The 24,057-nt window shown below is 37.3% G+C and overlaps 1 protein-coding gene across 8 annotated transcripts; it reads left to right on the forward strand.

The window, feature by feature from the left end:
• Nucleotides 1-1,387: 1,387 nt before the first annotated feature.
• Nucleotides 1,388-24,036, forward strand: CASP2 (caspase 2). Of its 8 annotated transcripts, XR_004229715.1 has the most exons (13): nucleotides 1,409-1,551; nucleotides 6,244-6,397; nucleotides 6,796-6,963; nucleotides 7,108-7,189; nucleotides 7,680-7,774; nucleotides 8,059-8,235; nucleotides 15,340-15,468; nucleotides 15,625-15,715; nucleotides 17,706-17,855; nucleotides 18,097-18,206; nucleotides 18,368-18,425; nucleotides 21,447-21,600; nucleotides 22,051-24,036. XR_004229715.1 is itself a non-coding variant. In XM_023504935.2 (12 exons), the coding sequence occupies exons 1-12, from the start codon at nucleotides 1,478-1,480 to the stop codon at nucleotides 21,500-21,502; spliced, it is 1,344 nt and encodes a 447-aa protein (XP_023360703.1). In that variant the 5' UTR covers nucleotides 1,409-1,477; the 3' UTR covers nucleotides 21,503-24,036. The 8 variants fall into 8 exon arrangements, 7 of the variants coding, with proteins under 7 accessions (XP_023360702.1, XP_023360703.1, XP_012406548.1 ...); XM_023504935.2 differs by having other exon boundaries at nucleotides 21,447-24,036; XM_023504934.2 differs by lacking the exons at nucleotides 21,447-21,600; nucleotides 22,051-24,036 and having other exon boundaries at nucleotides 1,388-1,551; nucleotides 6,247-6,397; nucleotides 18,368-21,181.
• Nucleotides 24,037-24,057: the final 21 nt, after the last annotated feature.

Below are 24,057 nucleotides of genomic sequence, written 5' to 3' on the forward strand. Positions count from 1 at the left end.
AAAACTCTCTAATCTCTCTCCTGCCTCAGTTTCTCCGGCATTACAGTTAGGACTACCCAAGCGGCACTCCCAAGGCCGGGGAGATTTAGGGTTATTGCTACTTCCTCCCTGGTTGCTATACCTCATCAGGAGTATAGGATAATTCTGAGATTATGAACTTGAAATACTGGAAGGTTGGTCACGCCTTTGCCAGAAACATAAAACTCCACCCGTGAGTATTCATCTGAGCTAGAATTGTTTCTAGGCAAAGGACTTCAGTGAAGGAAACTGTTCATTGCTTTATAGAAATGAGCAATTATTATTCCCGTTAGTATTATCCCCAGGGAAACTGGAGAAGGACTTCTGTGAAGGTCAGGACCAGGTAAGCCGTGTTCTTGGTTTGGGGTAGAAGATCCATAAGCCCCAAACCAAAGCAGAGTACCTTATATCTGAAAGGGCAACTGACTGAAAGTTAGATTAATTGCTTGTTCTATTTCTTTTTCTGAAATGGGACTATTTAAGCAATTTACTTCCTCCTCTGTTAGTCTGGGAAGTCTGTATTTTTGGAGGTAGTCATCCATTTCACTTAGGTTATCAGATTTATTGGCGTAAAGTTGAGCAAAACAACTCCTTATTATTTCTCTAATTTCCTCTTCATTAGTGGAAAGTTCTCCCTTTTCATTTTTAAGACTACTAATTTCATTTTCCTCCCTCCTTTTTCTAATCAATTTACCAAAGGTTTATCCATTTTATTGGTTTTCTCATAAAAACAACTCTTAGTTTTATTTATTAGTTCAATAGTTTTTTTAGTTTCAATATTATTAATTTCTCCTTTTAATTTTAGAATTTCAAGTTTAGTAATCGATTGGGGGGGGGTTTAATTTGGTCTTTTTCTAGCTTTTGAAGCTGCAAGCCCAATTCATTGACCTTCTCTTTCTCTATTTTGTTCAAGTAAGCCTCTAAGGATATAAGGATGAGTGAAAGTTAGGAAAACTGCATCCTAACCCAGACTGCTACTAACGAGAAGATACTGGGCAAGTTCTGTCATTAAAAAAAAAAAAAAAAAAAAAAAAAAATTATTTAAAGAGAAGGTGGTAGGTGGGGTCTAAGAATGGGCGGTCAAAACGTCAATTTCCGCGGGAATCTACGACCAATCCTATCCCGACGTAGGGAGCGAGCACGTCGTCTCCGTCTTCCCCCGCCTCCTTTCTCTTCTCCAACCACCACCAGCGTCTTCTATCTTCTTCCGGGGGAGGCCAAAAGCTCCGGGACGGGACGTTCTGCGCCTGCGCAAGCATCCCTGGCGGGGGCTAGAGTAACTAAAGATTTGTCGGGGGGCGGAGTGAAGGTGGAAATGGCCGCGCGCAGGCGCATTCAGCGTCGCGAGGGAGCAGGGCGGGGCCAAAGTAAGGGTCGGGGGCGGGAGTATGAACCCCGAGGGGGCGTTTCATTTGTTTGTAGAGTGGGCGGCTCTCTCCCGGGCTGAGAAAGGCGGGAAATGGCGGAGGCGCGCGCGAGGGCCCGCCCAGCCCTCGGTCGAAGGGGGTCGACGGCCGTGGACGGGGGGCGCAGGTGAGTGGAGCTCAAAGCGGTGCCGACTCTTCCCATCTTGCCGGGCAGCCCGGGACGGGACCGATTTTCCAGGCCCAGCGGGGAACCCTGAATCTCGGCTGCGGCTCCCCGGAGACGCTCCTGACCCCTGACCCCCTAACCCGGGGACCACCGCCCTTTTTCCCCACTAGGGGGCTTGCAGCTGTCGAGATGCGTAGGCAGCCCGGCCTGAGGACCAGCATCCGGGTACGAGGCGGGGGTCCCCCTCCCCCCTTGCTTCCTTCTCCCGGTGAGCAGGAAACAAGCGTTTATTCAGCCCAATGTGCAGTGAGTTTTTTTTTTTTCCTTTTTTTTTTTTTTTTTCCAGTTTATTTTATTTTTTTTTATTTAATAGCCTTTTATTTACAGGATATTATTCTTAGCACGGAGCTAAACTCTTTGCAAACTTTTGATCCTCGCCATCATCTGGGGAGGAGGGGCTCGTATTGGCCCCGTTTTACTGCTCGGATTAAGGCTGCAGAATATATAATATTGCAGCGGAAATGCAACTACCCGAATATTTTTAAAGATTAGTTCAGGTCACCCCTAATACCCTTGTAGAGTAAGAAGCCCTAATCCGAACCTTGGATCAGGGGACCCGAGATTTCCCCGATTCTGTTGGTACCTTCTAGCTTCTCTTGCTTTATTTATTGCAAATATAATTCACAGACTTCGAAGGGTTCTTAGAGATGTATCCAGAGCATTCATTTTTCCGAGCAAGAGCACCCGAGAAAAGCTGTATATCCCTTAATGAATGCCGCAAAATTCATTAGTGACGTGTGCCTTTATAAATCCCAGGCATTTTTTTATGTCTTTTAAGTCAGTATATTTAAACGGCAATTGAGCAGTTTCCCTGTGCACTGTGCTAAACACTGGAAGTAAAAAACAAAAACGAAAAACTTAATTTAAATACTGGTACTCTTAACCTGGATAATGTGGAGCAGATAACTTCACCTCTCTGGAATTAAGGGCCCTTCCAATCTCTAAATCTGAGCAACCCATAAAAGTTCATACACTCGTTTGGAGCTAAGTGCTAAATGTGTGCTATAGGGAATGAGTTCCTGTGCCTTCCCTTAGTTCTAAAAGTGTTACAATTTTTGTGATTCTGAGAGTTGAAGAATTGCAAAGAAAGCTGTAATCACTGAAGGGGCTGGCCTCCAGTAAAGAAATGTTGAATGTATATACCATGAGTAAAACACTTCAGTATTTGATAGTGGCAAGAAAATAAATAAGACATGGTTTCTTCCCTGGAAAGATTTATAGCTTAGTATATGGAAGTTTAGCCAGGACGTATATGATAATCCAGCAAAGGAGACTGAGAAAAACCTGCCACATAAGTAGAAAGGAGAATAATATGAAAGGAGGCAACAAAGTAACCAGGACGAAGTACCCTCAGCTGTATCAAAGGCAGCAGCAATCAGAATGGGCCATCAGATTTAAGAGTGAAAAAATCATTGGTAACCAGGGGTAACTCCTGGGAGCCTGAATATAAGGAAAGCTTCCACTAGGTCTTTAAGTAAAATAATGTCAGAGCAGTACAGAGAGGATTCCAAATGTGGGACTATCAGATTAGAATTTTCCTGGCACTTTTCCATCACCTTTTGGTCCCCCACACTTTTGTCTTGGCAGTTTCATCATCTCTCTGAACTAGACCTATAGCAGGCTATGTTCTTCAGTCTGTTAGCAGTTTACTTTCATTTTCTATTAATAAGTGGCTTAGTATAGTCTTCCAAGCTAATAAAATTTCATTTTAAGAGTCCTTTTGGAGTTACATTGGCACGTCTTTGGTCGAGCTGTTCTGAGGTATTACCTGTTAGAATCTTTTTCTCCTAAATTGTTGTAGCAGTATTCAAGTGTTAGGAAATTATATCCCCTCAAGATAAGCAATTTAACATTCCAAGTCAGTGTAAGTTATTTTGGAAATCCTACATTTGGAAATGCCCTACCTGCTCTAGAACCTCAGGTTATTTTGGACATAATGAGTAATGTTCTTTGTAGAGAGATCACTCACTTGCATGTTTTTTTTTCCCCTTGAAACATTGAAAGTTTTTGAAATGTTAATGTTACTGCCTTTCATTTGAAATTATCTCAGATTTATCCTGATATATCTTATTTGTACATAGCTTTTTGTATATTGTCTCTCCTCACCAGATTATTTACAGTAACTTGAGGGCAAGTACTATTTTTGTCTTTCTGTGTATCCCCAGTGCTTAGTGAGGTATTTAGCCCATGATAATCACCCTTTACAATCACATAATAAACACTTACTGACTTGACCAGGGAATAGACTAATGCATCATGACAAAGATCTAATTCTTTTAGGAGGGCCAACTCTTTTCCTTCCTTGGTTCTCTGGGTATATGGGATTACTGGGAATCTACAGGAGATTCCACTAATCAGCAGTATCCTTCCTTAGATCCCTGTTGCAGAATCTGCCTGTGATAGTGGTGTGCCACTGATAAGCAAAGAGAAGGGGCCATTTGATCTGACTATACTCCTTTAGGCTCTCATATAGCTTCTATTCCTTTTCTCAACCAGTCTTCTAGAAATACTTTACTGTGCTGCCTGCTTCAAGGTCTGGCCTCCCACTCACTTCTTAGTCACTTATATTCAGGCTCCCAGGAGTTACCCCTGGTTACCAATGATTTTTTCACTCTTAAATCTGATGGCCCATTCTGATTGCTCACCCTTGATTGTTGCTGCCTTTGATACAGCTGAGGGTCCTTCTTCCTGGTTACTTTGTTGCCTCCTTTCATGTTATTCTTCTTTCTACTTATGTGGCAGGTTTTTCTCAGTCTCCTTTGCTGGATTATCATATACGTCCTGGCTTCTTCACTTGATTTTACATCACTATTTTGTCCTGGGCTTTCTTTTCTCTACACTTTGTCTTTTGATCATTATTCCCATGGGTTCATTTATATTTTTTGTGCTGATGCCTCCCCAATCCATAGATATAGCCCAAATGCAAAAGATGGTATAGAGTCCCTGGACATTTCTTCTATGTATGCCTCATAAGCATCTAGAATTCAATATGTCCATAGTAGAGCATATTTTCTCTTTCTTCCCTTCTCCCCCAACTTTTTCTCCAAACTTTTCTATTTTTGTTGAATGTACCACTCCCCTTACAGTTACCCAATTTCTCAAACTCTTCATTCTCTTTCTCCCTTTTTCATATAAAATCAGTCACAAATCTGATCATTTTACTCCCCTGCGACTATGGGACTTCAAAATTTTATTCTGGTTCACTTTTCTCAGCTTATTTTCATGTTACTGTTTCCCCCTTTGTGTACTTTAGGTTATAGCCAACCTGGCGTATTTTGTTTTTAAATCTTAGGATTTCATCTCCTACCTCTGTCTTTGAACAAACAATTTCTCAGGCCTAAAATACACTCTTTCTCTATCACTGTCTCTTAGATAGAAATCACAAATTACTTCAAGGCTGAACTCATGTTATATCCTTGTATAGACAGCCTTACCTGATACTTCTAGTTCTTGGTGCTTTTTCTTTCTTCACATTATCTTGCATTTAGTTATATAAGTATGTGATATCCCTCAGTAGACTATAAGCTCTTTGAGCACAACACTTTGCATATGGTTTTTAAAAATGCTTATTGGATTTATTCTTAAGAAAATCTAATCTGTTATTGTGGTGTGTATATCTTCTGAGAGAGCATATAGTAATTAAGTTGCAGAGCCTTGAATTGTGAGGGGATCCGTCTTCATCAAACAATTGAAGGGGAAAAGAGAAGCGGAGGGGTCAATTCTGAGGAAAATTTTTAAGATCCTGGTTCCGAACATTACTGAGTTAGAAGATTTCACTGCTATCATATACTATGAACTATCTTTTTTTTTTTTTTTTTTTTTTTTTTTTTTGCATGGTTGTGACTAATCTGGTAATCTTGAGATTTATATCAAACAGACCCACAAAACTTAGAGATCTATTTTTCTATTAAATCATGGCCTTATCACTGAATAACATTGATTCACTACCTCCCTTCTCAGTCTCTTCCTCTCACCCTTTTGCCAGATTCTGACAGTTTCTGCAGTGTCATTTCCTATCAAGACTGAGTTCTTTATAACCCAGTTAAAGTTTTATCAGCTCAACTAGGCCAGAGGTATTGTTTTCACTTAAAAAGAGTTTTCAACATGAAATTATTTAATATGTCTAAAGTTGCTGTATTTTTTTATTAGGCACATTTTAAACAGATCTCTGTTGGCAATCTCAGTCTGGAATGTCCATTAGATTTGCTAATTTAGTGATATGCTTTTGCTAAGTTAAGATTTGCTTCTCTTTGCAGAATCCTCTGAAGAAATTGATTTTTCTTGATACTGAGGCCCTTCTTCCCAAGCTATATATACGGCTCTATTAAACTGTATTACACATACAGACCTTAGTAGTCCATAAGATGGAGTTGTATTCTGAACTAACAGAATTCTTTAAAAGCCATGCCTATATTTTCTTTATAGACTTGACTATACTATATCTCACACAGTATAAATAAAATCAAATGTTATACAGAACTGAGGCTTTATTAGGCCTTTTCTTCTGTGTTATTCTTCTACCTTATCTCCCCCACAATTCTTTCCTTATGCTCCATCCTCCACACTACACCCCGACTGGAATAAAAAAGATACCTTCTCTTGACAATTTCCTTTCTTTTTCATTTTTCTCAGCAGGATGTTAGGAGTCTGGGGAATGGAGCGGGAACACCAGGAAGCTCTGAAGAAGAATCGGGTTGTGCTGGCCAAGCAGCTATTGCTTAGTGAACTCTTAGAGCACCTCTTGGAGAAGGACATCATCACCCTAGAGATGAGAGAATTGATCCAGGTAGCTTAGAGAAATAGTTTGAGAGTGAGGAAGTGATACAAGGCATGAGCAGGGGGGGGGATAAGAGGATGTAACCTTAAAGAGAGGATATAGCAATAGAAGCCAGGATATCAAAGATGGTATAGGTCTCAGGGGCGGGAAAGGGAATAAACTCAATTTTCCAAAGTATTAATAACTTGAGTGATGATGCTCTTTAAAAAATTGTTAATAGCATTTGTTTTTGCATCACTTTTATTTCTAGATATCCCCTTCTCCAATATATTGAGCCATATCTTCTAACTAACATTTAAAAAAAAGAAGAAGAAAAAGAATTCAGTAAACCTCACTGGGAATGGGAGGTACGTTGTGTTTTGGAGTAAGCAAACACAATTGTTTTTTAACCTTCTTGTCTGCCCCAGGCCAAAGTAGGCAGTTTTAGCCAGAATGTGGAATTTCTGAACTTGCTGCCCAAGAGGGGTCCCCATGCTTTTGGAGCCTTTTGTGATGCCTTACGGGAAACCAAGCAAGGACACCTGGAGGACCTGTTGCACAAAACCCTCTACAGTTTTCAGCAACTACTGCCATCGGTATGGGACACTGGGAATATGTTTGGGGAAGGAATCTTTGCCCAAGTGAGCTTTGTGTTGGCAGTCTTGGAATATTGAAAGAAGAGATAGCTATGACTGGGATATCTCTTAATATTCAGCTTGGTAACTGTTGTTTTCTTACAGTTGAACTGTGATGATGACTCAAATCTCCCTCTCCCAGTGTGTGAATCCTGTTCCCCTCACAAGCAACTCCGACTGTCTGTAGGTGAGGATTTAAAGGAGAGGATGATAGTTGGATTTCCCATGTCTTATTTGGTCTGACTGAGCACTAGCTTCCTCTTTCCTGTGTGCTGAAGATAGTATTTTCAATTAGTTGATCGGGACCATTAAAGCTACTCTTTGGTTGGATGCTAGGTGTGGTCATCACCCTGTCAGTAGTGAGATTGTTATTATTCAGTATATCTATTAATCAACTAGCAAAAGGCTTTCATATATTATGACCATGAAAAGTGACCTACTGCTCTGCTTCTATAAATTGAAAGACCTCATAGTTAGTTAGTCCTTGCATCTATGAATCTTCCTTAATAAAACTAACTTGTTTTTCTAGACTGAGAAAGGAAATCACATTCGACTTCTTATAATAATTAAAGCTGTTCTTCAGTAAAGCTGTTCTCAGAGATAGGAAGAAGGATTAAATTCCTTGTAGTACTAGATTTAACCTTGGGTTTTGAAACTGTTTGTCTGTCTGTGCTCAGAGACCATGGAACATTCTCTGGATAATGGAGATGGACCCCCCAGCCTCCAGGTGAAACCCTGTACCTCAGAGTTTTATCGGACACACCACCATTTGGTGAGTCTTACAAAATGACTAGAGGATATGGGAAAGAAGAAGGGGATTCCGCCCTTGGAAATGTAGTCTCCATTTTCATCTACATCCCCTTTCTGGCTGTGTCAGGATGAGCAGTAAGTCCTGATTAAGGGTTTTCTTTTGTGTAGACCTCTATTAGTCTCAGTGAGGAAAAAAAGTAAAATATATTCCCTATCTTCATGAAGCTTATGGAAAGTTAGCTTGGATAGCTTGGATAGCTAGATGGTCTTGGTACTCACAATGTAACCCTAGTCTTTCCTACACAGGCCTACAGATTACAATCTCGACCTCGTGGCCTAGCACTGGTGCTGAGCAATGTGCACTTCAATGGAGAGAAAGACTTGGAGTTCCGATCTGGAGGGGATGTGGACCACAGTTCTCTAGTAACCCTCTTCAAGCTTTTAGACTATGATGTTCATGTCCTGCGTGACCAGACTGCACAGGTACTATCTGGGAAATGGGGGGAAGAATTCTAGTCATTAGTTGTAGAAGAGAAAGAGGGATCAGAAAGTTGGGTAGAGGAGATAAACCACTTATTTTTTTACAATTTAATTAATAGTATTTTATTTTTGCTATTACATATAAAGATAGTTTTTAATATTCATCTCTGTAGAATTTTGACCTCCAAATTTTTCTTCTTCTCTTTCCCTTCCTTTTATAACAGCAGGCATTCTGATAGAAGTTATACTTGTACATTCATGTAAAACATCCCTTTTTCAGAGCTTCTGCTGCTACTTTGTACATTCTTCCACTTACAAAAAGGCCCTGTGTATGACTTTGTAATTTAGTAAAGACGAGTAAGACCAACTGACTGCTTGAGAATCCTTTTTGTAGAGTACCAGTTTCCTCAGTGTGGTCATGTGTTTGACCCAGATTATAGCTTCAAACCTTGATTTTCACTTAATTTGACCAGGGATACTTAAGTTCTATGGGACTGATTCATGCTTATCAAAGTCAGAAGAGTGTGATTTCTAAATCTCAATGCCAATTCTTTTATAATGGAAAATATGCTTATCCCACTAATCAAGACTAGTCTGTATTAGGAGTTCATTTCTTGGCAAACACAGAATACTAAAGTAATGAACAGAAAGTTGTTTGGTGAACCTAGGATTAGAGAAAAGAAAAGTTAATTGTATGTTCTGATGGTTAAACAGGATCAAAGGTCTCCTTCCTTGAGCAATATTATAGAATGCCCCTGATTCTAATCCTTTTTCAATATTCCTTATTGTCACCAAGCCACCTTTAATGGCATTACCTGCCTCCTATTAGATTCTGATATTAGTTATTTTATATTATTAGAGAATCATGAAATGCAAATCAAGTTCTATTTCAACATCTCATGGTCTGGAGGTAACCCTGTATTTTTATATATTTTGCCATCAGAACACAAGTTCTACCAAGCTGAAAAGCTTTCTTACATATACCTGGCTACTGATTTGTCTAAGAATTAGTTTTTCTAAGTTTGATAAGGCTGACCAATAAGGGATGATTTTTACTCAGCCTCAACAACTTTATAAAGACCAATTTAGAAGTGGCACAATAGGGATGAAAAATCATCAGATGAAATAACAGATCCCTTCAAATATTAAAGTAAATTTCATAATATTTGCTTTTGTAACTACCTTATTTTTGTATTTTTAGCTTTTATTTCACTTTTATTTCTCATTATAATTCTTTCCCCTCCATTACCAAGCCATCCTTTAAAACAAAATTTAAAATAAGAGGGAAAATAGTTTGGCAAAACCAATTAATATGTCAGTTTTATCTTATAGTTGAAGTAATATTCTTCACTAATGGTAATTCATCTCTGTAAAGAGAGAAGGGAGATGAATTTTGGGTTTTGGGGGGGGGGTTAGTTCTTCATGCCCAAACTTCTTCATTATAATACATTGTCCTATTTCTTTTTTTGTTCTTTCCATTTGCATCATTGTAATAATTGCATATGTTGTATTCCTGTATTCCTGGACCTGTTTGTATCACCGTACATCAATTCATTCCATGCTTCTCTTTGCCAGTTTCTTTTTATTCCTTTCTTTTAATAGTAGAATAGTATTTGAGTAAACTTAGCTTTGATTTGTTAATCACAACATATATTCTATTAATATTTTTTGTTATATTACCTATATTTCCCCCTGGTTCTTTCTCACCAACCATCCTCTATAACTTTTTTTTTAAAGAAAGAAAGAAAATGGGGGAAGGGAGAAGGAGGGAGAAGGGATTCAGTAAAATCAACATATTCCCCCCGCAAAAAAAAACCCAAAAACCTGACTTTATAGGAAATGTTCCATACTTGTGAAGACACTCTTTCTATTATCTCTGCAAAGGAGAGATATTTTCTCATTTTTCTTCTTTGGAGCCAAATTTGATTTTTGCAATTTTGCATCATTCATTTTTCGGGTGTTTTTGTTTGTTTGTTTTGGTGCTCATTCTTTCCATTTACATTGTTGTAGTTTTATTTATTGTTTTTCTGGATCTATTTACTCTACTTTTCATCAGTTAATATAAATTTTTCCATACTTTTTTGTATTCATCATGTTTATTTCATTCCGCATAGTAATATATATATATATAATGAATATAATGGAATATTCATGCACCACGATTTGTTTAGTCATTCCATAATGGAAATTTCTTATTCTTTTAAATGCATTTATTTTAATAGATCAGTTTTTATCTACCTGTTTTTTTTTCCTTAAGTGTAACTTTGTCATAGTCACCACAAATAATGCTCAGACATTTTATATCTGCTTAAATATGTGTGTGTGTGTGTGTGTGTGTGTGTGTGTGTGTGTGTAAGATTCTAGCATGTCTATAGACAAAGGAATAGGAATAAGTTTTAATTTACCAGCTATGTGTAATCATTCTACCACAAATAAATGGTTTTTGAAAAGTATATATTTCTTTTTTTTTTTTAAAGATGTGATGACTCATAAGTCCAACTTAGAAGGGTAACCTGTATATAATGAATTAGTTTGACAGTGCCTGTGATATTTAGCTTCTAGAAAAAGATTTTCATTTTTTCCGAAGAACAGGAAAAAAAATACAATTATAGATTTTAAAAGATTGATAGTTAAATTAATAATTTTTAATTTTAGGACCTGCACTTTATTTAAGAGAAAGTACATTATCTTTTTGTTTTAACTTCAACAAGCCAATCAGACAAGTTTTCTATTGTTTAAAAACATCAAGCTCAGGATTATATTTTAAATATTAAATGGATATATTTAGAACCCAAATTAAAGTGTCATATGAATTTTTAAGGCTTTTTTTTCCCTTTTAATATAGGTGTTTTATTTGACATTGTAGAATCTACCAAACCTTTTAGATCATTTTAAAAGAAACAATATCAGTTACTATATTTTCATTAAAGTTATTTACAAAGAGATAGCTGTATTTCCTTTAACTAGGTTTTTATTACTTCCCAAGTTCAGGGTTTTAGAGGCAAAGAAAAAATTGCTATCATTCATAATCTATAGGAACTAGGTAATTTAAAAATATTGAAACAATATTTAATACCAATAAAATAAAAATAATAAATTACATTAAATGTTGTTCAGAGTAAACAAGTTTTTATTCCTGATTCAGAATATGCATCTGTCAGCATGATCTATTTATTCGTAGCATTTTGGATTCCAATCATGTTAAGACAGAATTTCTATTTTAAAAAAAAAACTGCAAAAATTTATTTCATAGATAGTAAATTGTATAAATTAACTTAACTTTGGTTGCATAACAATAAGTTTTCCCTTTCCATTATTCATTTTCTCTTTCCTTAATTAAAGATGTAATATATATATATATATCTTTTGTTGGAATCATATTGAAACATCAACTAGAATGTGAACATTAATATCTTATAAATAGTATTTTTTTTGGTAAGTGATTTCCTAGGTATAGCCATTTTCACATAGAAATAAATATGACAGTTTCTTTTTGCATTTTTATTGCCAAGTTAGGAGTTTTCTCAATAGAATTCTTAAAAAAAGAAAAGCTTCAAATGCATTCATTCACTAATTATTTACCATAAAGTGATTGTCACAAGTTAATGAGAAGTTACAAATCTACTAGCATCTTTTGGGTAATCCCTTAAATATACTATGCATTTAATAAGAGCTATATGTGTATATATGTATATTTTATGTCATCTAAAAATATTAATGACATAATAATAATTGGCTTTTAATGTATCACTTTATGTTTTGTAAAGTGTCTGTTTACCTTTTCAGGAGATAGTAAGAAAAGATACATTTTTTAGATCTAAATCCTTTGAAAAATAAAACATTTCTAATTAATAATTACAGTGAATTCTACTTTAGTTAACTTAGTTGTTAATAAGAAATGGATAGCATAAATACCATAGATTGTATATTGCCATTTTAAACTTACATTAAATTTCATTCTTCAGCATTTTTCAAATGTTTATATCTAGACTCTCAGAATGAAGCTCACTTTACTATACCAATTACTATTGTTATAATCTGTCCTCCTAGATCTGGGGCCTTCGGCCCAAATTATGATCTCTAGTATTTGACTACCTTCAATTTTCCTATGTTGCATGCCTTCAATTAGTAGCCTGAATTCTTGTATGTTCCTTGTTCTCATCTAGCTCTCCCAGTAGTAGCATTTACATATATGCCTCTTCTCGCTATGTTAGCAATGAATTAGACACAAAAAAGCCTTTTAAGATTTGTTTATCTATTCATTCAAATATATTTATATTAGGAGTCAAGTCTCAGTAGAATCTCCCTCCAACTGTGCAGATAGGCAGTTGTTTAATAAGTTATATTCCCAGATTGCTTCTTGGTACCATGAGAACTTAATTAATTACCACTAGTGGTATCTCTGTATTCAAAGTCTTGTTTTCCCTGCTCAAAGCTAACATATCTGTTATACCTAGCTACATTTAAAGAGCTGAAGCTACAAAGACAAAAAAGGAAAATGTTTTTATTTTCAAGGAGTTTACTGGGTAGTATTCTGGAAAGAAAATCTTCAAATTTATTTTTCACTTATAATTTAAGGAGTTTCATTTTAAAAACAAAGCTGAAAAGACAAAATATAAAAGCAGTTAACTTACATATCAAAATTATAATTGCTTTGCTTGCTTCATTCTCCCAAATATACAGATACTTTTAAATTCAGCAAATATAAGCATCTTCCAGTTGACAGATAAATTGTGTTCCAGAATTTATTGAACATTCATTCATTTATTCAACACATGTTTAGAATTGGGAACTACATTTTCCCCATAGAAACAATGTTTTAAAAGGTGCTTACAATTTACAAAGAAATCTGTAAGCCATAGTATGGCTGAAGTATAGCTGAATTTATGCTTTATCTTTGAATTAACATAAGCATGTTGTCCTTTTTTTTTTTTTTTTTTTTTTTGGTTTTTCTATTTTGTTTCATTCATGTTTTCAGTCAGACAAGTTTTTGTGGTTCTTTCTGGGAATCTAACTACCATGTTGTATCATATTGTTTCTGTAAGAAAATGCCTTTGCAGCAAGAATGAAATCAAGTAGCAGAAGGATTACATTTTCCTTCTCTCTTCATTGGTGATAAGAAAACAGTTGTTCTGCAGCGAGGAAGTTCACCTCCATGATGTGTTTGTGGAATTTTCATAAATTAGGGGGTTTGAGACTTTCTATTTTATAGATATTTAATCCATTAATTCACAAACCTAGAGTTTTATTTTTAAAACATTTTTCATTTTCTTTTAAGATCTCTTGTCCCCTTTTATCTGGATTTAAAAGCACATTCTTTGGTGATTTTTTTTGTCCTTTAAACTTGTTAGAAGATCTGGTGAGCAAATCAACCATATCTACTTTGTAATAGGTTTAGTACCTTTTGAATCTGACATTTTAAGCTAAAATGTCAATCTGAATTTTATGTAACAAATTGAATTAGGCTTTTTTTGTGTCTAATTCATTGCTAACATAGCGAGAAGAGACATATATGTAAATGCTACTACTGGGAGAGCTAGATGAGAACAAGGAATATATAAGAATTCAGGCTAGTAATTGAATGTATCCAACATAGGAAAATTGAAGGTAGTCAAAACTGGAGATCATAATTTGGGCCGAAGGCCCTAGATCTATGTGGACAGATTATAACAATAGTAATTGGTATAGTAAAGTGAGCTTGATTCTGAGACAGTCAAGTTAATCAAGAGGCTTTTCCTATATTTCCTAACAGATTCAAGATTGATCCATTCAACAGGTAGGGTGCATTTGGAATTAGCCATAGGTTAAGCTGTATCAATTACTACACTCAACCTTCCACTAGAGGGCAAGAAAAAACAGTGGTATATCCTTAGACTGAACAGATTTATTTCCTTGAAAAAAGTACTATTTATTTCTCCAGACAAATGTCTTATAAGGAAAAACCTTTTCCTCATGATATTTCATTAGTATAAAGGAATAGCCAATTTCTTTATTAAGGAACTTCCTTTTTTTTTTTTTTTAATAGTATAGTGGTTTATTTTTTTAAAACCATGGTTTTATAGTAGTTTGTAAGATATTCCTGCATCTCATTTTTAATCACTTTTTCTCTATTTTTCAGATGCTGCCATAACTATTATATAGACTACTTAATTATGGAAAATAGATCATTTTAGCTTCTGTTTTAGATGTTCTTTTTAAAGCTATGAGATTATTTTCCACAAAATCAGTTTGAGTTTTAGCTTGATATTTTCATTTAGTTTAATTATAGATAATATAAAATCAAAAACTTCCTCATTACCATTGAGAGTATTTAGCATTAACACTATAGAATTTAGGTAAAAAAGTGAAATAGAAATAAATTTGAAGGGAGGTTAACATAGGAAGAGATAGCAGTCAAAAAAGACAACTTTATGACTTTTATTCAAATATTTAATTCTTTCCCACGGTCTCTATGTATATTACTTTTTTTGAGGAAGTTGTCAAATGTTTTTTGATTTCAGGTAGCATTGACCCAAGGGGAGAGAGATTGTAGCACTGTGTCTGTTTATTAGGGAGAAAATGAATAAGTACCTTAGGGCTAGGTACTAACTAGTTTATAATAAAGATATCTATCTTATAGATAAGAAAATATGTAATGGGGAGTAAATATTCCTTTAAATGCTGCTACTATCACATCAGTATGAATTCTTATTTTTTTGTGTTTGTTAGACATCAGATAATCACAAACATATCATCCCTACCTTTTGAATCATACTGACTCAAAAGGCAACATAAAAACAATGTCTTTCATTTAATTTGAGAAGATTTTACTGTTCACATATTCATCATGCTTTTCTTATGAAAGAGATAGATTTGTGCTCCATTTGTGCTTTCACATCTTGACAAGCCTTATAACTATGCGTTTATAAAATGTCTTTCTAAGAGTTCAATAGGTTGAGAAGAAATTAGACCTTAAAATGCAACCTAAAAGTGTCCTTAGAAATACCATGCTCTTTCCAACTGACAGTAGGACATATTAACATAATTCTGTATAAGAAAATCTTAAAATTGTGGACTAATTGGAGCTCTTACATAATTGCTAAGTCACCTGGGAATCTTACCTTTCAGGAGATGTATGAGAAGCTCCAGAGGTTTGCACAGCTGTCAACTCACCAGAACACAGATTCCTGCGTGGTTGCACTCCTTTCCCATGGCATAGAAGGTGGCATCTATGGTGTAGATGGCCAGCTGCTCCAGGTACTTGAGTTATCTAGACACAGACTAATGAAACTAGGGTTTCTCACTTCTCTCCCTTTCTTACATGTGACAGCTATTCTAAGTACTGTGGAACTCTAAAAGTATAGTCCTGAAGATTTCTTAACCCAATTGCTTCATTTACTCTTTTTACTGCAGCTCCAAGAGGTTTTTCAGCTCTTTGATAATGCCAACTGCCCAAACCTGCAGAACAAACCCAAGATGTTTTTTATCCAGGCCTGTCGGGGAGGTGAGTGCCACCGCCAGCCCAGTGCCTGGATAGTAGCTCCTAGGCAGCCCCCTTGCTGGTCTCACTTTCCTGTTTGCTCCTCTCAGGTGCTATTGGATTCCATGGGCACCCCCTTCTGTTCACTGCTGCCACCGCCTTTCTCACTCTGTAAGTGTCTCGCCCTCTGCATGGGCTGTGCTAGGACTTGGGCAGCCCATGGCTCTCAGGTTGGTCAGCTCTTTGTCTTGCATCTTCGTGTTGTCTTCTCATCAGGGCACTCTTATCAGCATCCTCATTTTCCTATTGGCCCTCTCTGTCTCTCCAGCTTTTAGCTCTGAGATAATCTCTCTTTTGGTAAGAGTAATGAATGACAAAGTTCTCTATATCTCATCTCTATCTCTCTTACTTTTTGTTTCTTTGCTACTTCCTTTCTGCCTTTTCCTTTAACCCTACTTGTCTGTATCTGTCTTTCCCTTCCTTTCAGCCTCTTTTCTTTCTCAAACTTCCTTTTCTTGACTACCCATGCATTTTGCAGAGGACCTAAAAGTTACTAACTTCTGTGCTATCCAGCTGCTGCCTGAAGTACTTCTCTTTCCTTTATTTCTATGCGTTCTAACCTTTTTCTTCCCTTGCATGAGGTTTTCCCAGCTCCTTTAGAAGCCAGAAACCTTGAGCATTCTAATCTTATTTGGCTTCCAACCAATGTAAGAACTTAATTTGAGTCCATATTATGCTAAGTACTTTTAGGGATAGAAAAGAAGATATGACTTCTCTCTTCACAGTTCTTATAATATAGTTTGTGAGATTGGATATATATCTATAAAATAAAAAGAATTCTAAAGCAACCCCAAACAAATGGGCACTGATATAGTAAACTATGAACATAAACATTGAAATAAAAGGAAGAGCTCATTGTGGGGAAATTTACAAGTAGCTGAGGGAATCAGGGAAGACTTCCAGCAGAAGCTGAACCTTAAACAAAAGTAGGGCTTCTAAGGAATGAAAGTGAGAAGTGAAGAGCATTCCAAACATGGAGAACAGCCAGTGCAAAGACAGAGGTAGAAGATGGAGGACTGCGTGAATCTGAGAAGATCAAGTTAGGTTGTGAAGAGCCTTAAGGGCTTCATAGAGGCATTTATATTTGATCCTAGAGGTAATAGGTTACCACTACAGTTTAATGTGCACTTAAAGAAACCCACTTTTGCATCTGTATGGGGGATCATTTGGAGGGGAAGAATCTTGGAACAGGGTTCCAATTCTTAGCTATTGAAGTAGTCCAGGCAAGAGGTGATGAGGATCATAGTTTAGGGTGGTAAATATGGGTAGAGCCAAGGGGGCAGATATGGAGATAGTTACAAGATTTGACCAGTAATTAGTTACATGACATGAACTTTCTGGAATTGGAAAAACTTTCTTTATATCTAGTACATTCATGTGTCCATTACCAATTTACTTTCCCAACTTTTCCACAAAACCTCTAGGGAACAACTTAGTATCCAGCCTCTGTGATAATTAGAACCCCATCTACTTGCCCTTTTCTCTTGAGGAAAGAATATATATATATATTGGCTTTCATCCCATCTCCCCTCCCTAATTCTGTTCCCTGACTTTTCTGTGAATCTTACAAAGAGGGAAATATTATGAGACTCAGAAACTTTCTTTCTGCTAGAGCAAGCCAGCAAGAGGCTGAATTATCTCAGTTCCATGGTAAACGCATTTGCTTTTCTTTTTTGTCCAAAGGTAGATGATTAATTAGATGACTTCTAAGGCACCTTCCATTGTATGGAGTCTTTTTCAGCACTTCCATCCATTCCTTCTATCCTAACAGGGCTGGAAGGAGCTCATGTTATGTCAGAGGAGGGAGAGACATAGTGCTAAGTTTGTATCTACAAGCACAAGCTTTGCTGAGGCAACAGCCAGAAATGGCTGTCCTGATTGGGTTGGGAAAGAATTTTGGTTTCCCATTGTCAGGCCCGGGGGGGAATGCCGTTTTTGTCCATTCTCTCTGCAGATGAGACAGACCGAGGGGTGGACCTTCGAGATGGGAAGGAGCACATGGCTTCTCCAGGGTGTGAGCAAAGTGATGCTGGCAAAGAAAAGATACTGAAAATGCGACTGCCTACGCGCTCTGACATGATCTGTGGTTATGCATGCCTCAAAGGTACTTGGATCCTAGAGCAAGGGGGAAGGGAAGGGAATAGGCATTTGTATAGCAACTGTTAGGCAGCAGGCACTGGGCTGCGTGCTTTTGACACTGTGGTATGGCACAGGGAGAGGGGAGTGATGAAGGAGTCTGCCAGTCTCCTACTCAGGTTGGTATTATGTCAGGATGGACTGTGGGATGGAAAATGAGCCAGAAGGCGGGGATCTCTCATTCAAACATAGTCCTGGTCTAACTGTAGGCACCGCTGCCATGCGCAACACCAAGCGAGGATCATGGTACATTGAGGCCCTGACTCAAGTATTCTCTGAAAGGGCTCGAGATATGCATGTGGCAGACATGTTGGTTAAGGTAAGTGTCCCTAGGTTTGACTCAGCAAATCTTCACTTTTGCTTCCTTTCCTTCCTCCCTGGTCTTTTTTCCCTAATAGAGCTTGTCTTACTTTTTTTTGGTGATGTTATAAAAAGTCTGAAGTCTTTGGCTTGAAACTTAGCAAATTTCTTCTTCTCCAGGTTAATGCACTTATTAAGGATCGAGAAGGCTATGCCCCTGGTACAGAGTTTCATCGATGTAAGGAGATGTCTGAGTACTCCAGCACTCTCTGCCGCCACCTTTACTTATTTCCAGGACATCCTCCTACACAATTGGCATCTATTTTTCCATCTAGCCCAGAGTGAGACCACAGAAGGCATGACTGAACTGTCCCTCTTCAGAATGGACCATTTATTCCTCCCCCTCAGGGATAATGGGACTCTCCCAGGCTTGTTTTATATATCTTTTGTTTACCATTTTGAAGATGGGGTCTGCAAGCCAGCTCCTCTTGTGTGTGAAACTCTAGAGCTATTTCTTGGCAATCCCTGGTCTGAATCACTGCCAGGAAGAGTGCTTAGGGTGTACCAATAAGGGAATCTGGCAGGTATTTCTAGAATACAATGCTTTTGTGGGCTAAGGGATATGTGAGCTTTAGTCCTGAGTACTAGTATTCAATACTCAACCAAGCCTCAGCCTTAGCCTCTTGTGGATATTGAGTTCACTCCCCAGGATTATTGTGAATAGCACTTTGAATGTTGTTTTTATTATGTGAGTTAAGCCATTTGGATGATCTTCTTCACTTCTTATCTTGTCTGTTTTCAAATACTACTTTCCTTCCCATTCAGGGATATTTGGGGTAATGTCCTTTAGTACTATTTAATTTGGTACTTTAAAAATCTATGATTTCTTCAGTATGACTATCACTCTGTTATATGATGAAACCTCTCCATGACTTAGTAAGTGTAGTCCAGAATTACCATGGCCAAAAAATAATTGCATCCTTTCGGTTTGGTGATGTTTCTTTTGAAACTAAACTAAAGCTAGATTCCTCTTTGGACATAGGAACCATCACTGAATCCATTTTCAAACCCTTTCTAGCTTTGTGTAGGTTCTTTCTATTAGAATTTGTACTTCACTAGCTTAGTCTTTGAGATTCCAATGGATAGCATTTAAAAGGGGAATTATTTGGTCGTAGAGGGCCAAGCACAACTCAAGACACTGTATCAACAGTAATGACCTATGCATTCTCCTTTTTAGTACTGTAAAACTTCCCTGTGGTGGGGACTGTCTTCCCCTGATCACCTTCTCTTCATCATCCCAGTGCTGGAGAAGGGTGAAAACTCCCCTTACCAAGTGATTAAGGTGACTTTTTCTTATTCTTCCCCCAGGAAGTTTCCTAGATTTCATATATAGTTACTTTCTCCTGTATTTTCCTATTGAAATGGGCAATACAGCATAAGAATGGAGAATGGATGGGAATGATACCTCAGAATAATCTAATTTCTTTTTTTTTCCCTTTATCTCCTATCCTGAGTTGTCACCATGTCCCCATTTTCTTCATTTCAGATGCTCTGCCTTTCTCACTTCCCATTTTCCATCCAAGCTAGGTTTTCCATGTTTTCTGCCAGAATTGCTTTAAAATCTTCCTAGCTAATATCCCTACTTCCAGTCTTTCACTCTCCATCCCTTCTATATGCTACTATTAGATAAATTTTCTAAATTATTCCTCTGCTAAAGAAACTATAGAGTTCTAAACCCTGGTCTCACTGGATTTATTCAAGCTTTTCTTGCTCTATTCTTCAATAGGTACCCCCTGTTCCTCTCAAATTAATATGCTCACTTTCCACAATGTTCATTTCTTCTGTGGTGCCTTTGCTCATGATGTTGTCCCTCCTTTAATGCTTTCCTTCCTATACTGTATTTCTACACAGCCTTACCAATCCTTTGGCTCAGCTCAGTTCTCATGTCAATGAAGCCTTCTTTGAATTCCTTTGCACTTAATACTACCACAATTTAGTACTTAACTGTATTCCGATTTTTTGATGTGTGTTCGTTACAGTTGCCCAAAGAAACTATAAACTTCTTGAGGGCAGTGACCATGTGTCATACTTATGTAGCCCCCGTAGCGTGGGCACAAAGTAAATACAAAGATCATGTATTATACACACAGCGTATAATCTCCCACAGTGCCCTGTACTATGCTAGGGTCTATAGGTGCTCAATAAATATTTACTGATTAGAGTTGGGGTCCTGCAGGAAGATATTCATTTTCCCCAACCTATCTTCCTAATCCCAGTCTAGGGGTTAGTATGATGTAGTAGGGTCTAGAAGTGAGCCTCTTCCCCACTTCCCACTGCCAAGGTTTTGTATTACTTTCAGGTGCCAAATAAATATTTGTGTTTGTTACCAAACTTCCCCAATACCTCTCCCTGTGGCTTACCAGATATCTGAACTCTTTCATTTACCTTGTAAACCTACCTCATCATCCTCTAATTTCATCACATGTTGCCTCCAGAACCCCCCAAAAAACAAACTCTAGCCTCCTTTTATGATAAAGAAACAATTAGACTTCACCTTTAAATAACCACTTTGGCTGTGTCCATGGACAAATACATCAAGCATTCAGAGTTCTTGAGGAAATTTGGCAGGTAGTAGGTCAAATGGGTTCAATAAGTCTGTCAGTCTTACAATAGGAGTCTAGAATAAATGAATGGTCTACAGTAGGGTTTCATTTCTCTATCTAAATTGAGCTCAAGCCTTTAAGCACCTTTAAGGGGTCTTGATATAAAACTTAAAGGAATAACTACAGTGGCAGGAAATAGTGAATTGTATAGAAGGAGAACAGATTTGGGGATCAAAGAGCCAAGATTGGAGTGGATTAAAAGAAATGAACTTTGGTAACTTTGATAAAATGAAGGGTGGGGTGGGAATGATAGGAAAAATAAATGTTAAGATGATTATGGATTATAGAAAATTTGTGGAACAATGATAAGAAATTTTATATATATATATATGAGATAAGGAGTTAGGGTGCCTGTGTCAAAGAGCTCTTCTTACCCTCCCTTCCCAAAAAAGAATCTGTCAATGACCTGATAGAATCACCAGTAGGAAAAATAGGCTGAAAGAAATTGATGAAGGATAGTTATTAATGATTTAATGTGAACTTGAAAGGAAATCACTAGTGGAATGCCCCAGAGAATTGTGCTTATATTATTTAATGTATTTATTAGTGACTTGGATAAGGCATAGATGGCATGTTTATGTTTACCATATTTGCAGGTGACAAAGGAGGGATAACTGTTGAAATACAAAATCAGCATCCAAAAAGATCCTGAAGACCAAAAGCTGACCCAAATCTGATACCATGAAATTCAATATGAATAATGGAAAGTCTCATACTTGGATTCAGAAAACCAACCTCATAAAGTACAAGGTGGGGAAGGTTTGACTAGATTGTAGTTCATCAGCTCTAAGTGGAGGATGTTAATGTCTTAATATATGTGTTATGGAAGCTCCCAAAGCTAAGTCTTAGGTTACATTCAGAGAAATACAGTGTATTCAATTTAAGGTCATTGATAAACTGGAGGGTCCTGATGTTCATGAGAAGTCTCAGGTGCACATCTTGGAAAAATATTATTGGTGAAATGAACTTAGGATATTTAACCTGGAGAAAAGTAGACAGGGCAAGGAATGGTAGAAGGAGATATGAAGATTTGGGGGGTTTAGATTTTGGATTTCCTCACAATTATAACTTTAAAAGTAGAATAACTTGCGCTGGGAGGCAGTGGGATTCCCTTTACTGGAGGTAGTTTGACAATAGCTAGAAAGCTACCTGTTGGCAATGTTATGGAAAGAAATTCCTCTTCATATTCCTTTTTTACAGAGTTTCCATGGTGAGGGTGGGGTTCTGTGAGTAAGAAGAATACCTTAAAGAGGATTTAAGAACTTGAAGAAATTGAAAAAACTCCAAGATAGTTTGAGGTATCAGCAAGTCAGGAGGGAAGTAAGTACGAAGATGAAAAGAGGTTGTCCAGGTGAAGTAGGGAAAGGGATTTTTAGAGTGAGGATGTTTTTTAGTGATGTGTGACACAAGAGATGAAGTACTTTCTGTCTCTGAACTAAGGATTCTTTGTCTTTCTAACTTCTTCAAAGGTGTTAGAAGCTGGATTTCACAATTCCCTTGACCACCTTCACCTTCATCTCTTCTACAATTATTTCCTTCCCTAAAATGGGGGCTCTCCTCTTCTTCCCACTCCCTTGTTTAGAGCTTAGTGAGTAAGAAGTAGAAGAGGCAGGAGTAAAATAAAGAAGGAAAATGTGCTGACAAGAAAAAGAGGGAGGTACTTCCTTCACCCCAGAACCAATCTTAAGATATCAGAATGAAGAGGTATCATTGATAAGAAAGGTATCCTTAAATCCTTTGCCATGGGGAGCAGGTGCCCAGATCAGCTCCTTTTGTCTCCACCATGCCCTCCCTCTCCCAATATCCAGATATTGGCTCAGAAAATCCCATACCTCCCTCCTTGTGAGTCTCAGACTTTCCTCTAGCTTTCAACTCAAAAGCACATACAATCCACTTCTTGGTTTCTTTTTCACATTTTTTATTGTATACCTTTCCCTAGACTTCTGTTGTTATGAGAAATAACCTAATTTCAATAGATAATTAAACTTTATAAAGCATCCCTGCAGCACAAGCTCCTTATTCTTAAACTCCTAACTCACTTAACATCCTGTCTTCCAGATCTTAGCCAAACTGATATAGAGCTTGTAGCTCTTTGTCCATCACTCACTTCATTTTCCAGAAACTGTTTTCTCCCCTGGCCCTTACTCTCCAGTTTGAGAAGGCAGTGCTGGATTAACAACTGTATGAACTGTCCAGATAATTGATTCCTTCCTCCTATCTGTTGACTCCAGCTCAAATATAGAGAGGTATCTAAGCATAAGCACTTGTTTTTGAGGTTGTCAAACTCTTCAGAAGTAATATTGTACTGTCAAGGGCCATAAACATCTAATGTAGGAGTGTGTATAAGAATGTATGTATTCATATATGTACATACGCACACACACACACACACAAAGACAGTATTAATAATTCCTAGGATGAGAATCTTCTGTTTCTTGACACTTCTTTGAAAGATGGATTATCCCCTCTTTAAGTCACCACCATGTTCCTGGCCACTTCTCCCCCTTTCTTCACATAATACCTTTGTTACAGAGAGATTTGGGGGTTACTATATAATATATTTGTGGAAACAGATGCATGTTTATTGACCCATTCCTTTCTTCTCCCTCCCCCAACCCTGTACATTTTCACTGAGCCTTGGCTAGCGTTAAATTGTAAACTAAACTTTTGGGTTTCTCTTTCATGCCATTCCAGAACCTTGAGACAAACCCATACAAACAACCCCAGACCCGTGTTACTTTTCTAACATCATTTCCCATGTCCATGCTAATACCATTATTTGCCCTCCTATCATCTTGAGGTCTGAGCTACCTGTTCATTTATAACTTGTAACTGAGGGATAGGGCTTGGGGGTATGAGGATTGGTGGGAGAGGTAACAATTGAAATAAGAGAAAATGTCTCAGGTGGAGGGAACATCAGGCTATGGTGCGCATGGCATAATTTGCTTCTGCATTATTTCTTATGTTTCTGTCAAGTTCTCATGAGAAAGCCTACATACATATGTCTTACTAAAACATCAGCCCCCAAAGCCCTCACATCACTCCCTGGATCACAGGTTCCCAACCTTTTTCAATCTCTGTTCTCTTGCATTTTAGTGAACCTTCCTGTATCTCTTAGTAAGAAATATTTAAAAATTTAGCTCTTACAAGGCTTATGCACACAAGAAATAAAGATTAACTTTTCATAAATTGTCCTCTTTATAACTT

This window comes from Sarcophilus harrisii, chromosome 5 (genome assembly GCF_902635505.1).
Source record: "Sarcophilus harrisii chromosome 5, mSarHar1.11, whole genome shotgun sequence".
NCBI classification, from domain to species: domain Eukaryota; kingdom Metazoa; phylum Chordata; class Mammalia; order Dasyuromorphia; family Dasyuridae; genus Sarcophilus; species Sarcophilus harrisii.

Bases quoted from the DNA above. Each gene is read 5' to 3' on its own strand.
- CASP2 (XM_012551094.3), top strand. From the start codon at position 1,478: ATGGCGGAGGCGCGCGCGAGGGCCCGCCCAGCCCTCGGTCGAAGGGGG. The intron at 8,236-15,339 runs GTACTATCTGGG...CTTACCTTTCAG, and splicing joins TGCGTGACCAGACTGCACAG to GAGATGTATGAGAAGCTCCA. The intron at 18,207-18,367 runs GTAAGTGTCCCT...CTTCTTCTCCAG, and splicing joins TGGCAGACATGTTGGTTAAG to GTTAATGCACTTATTAAGGA.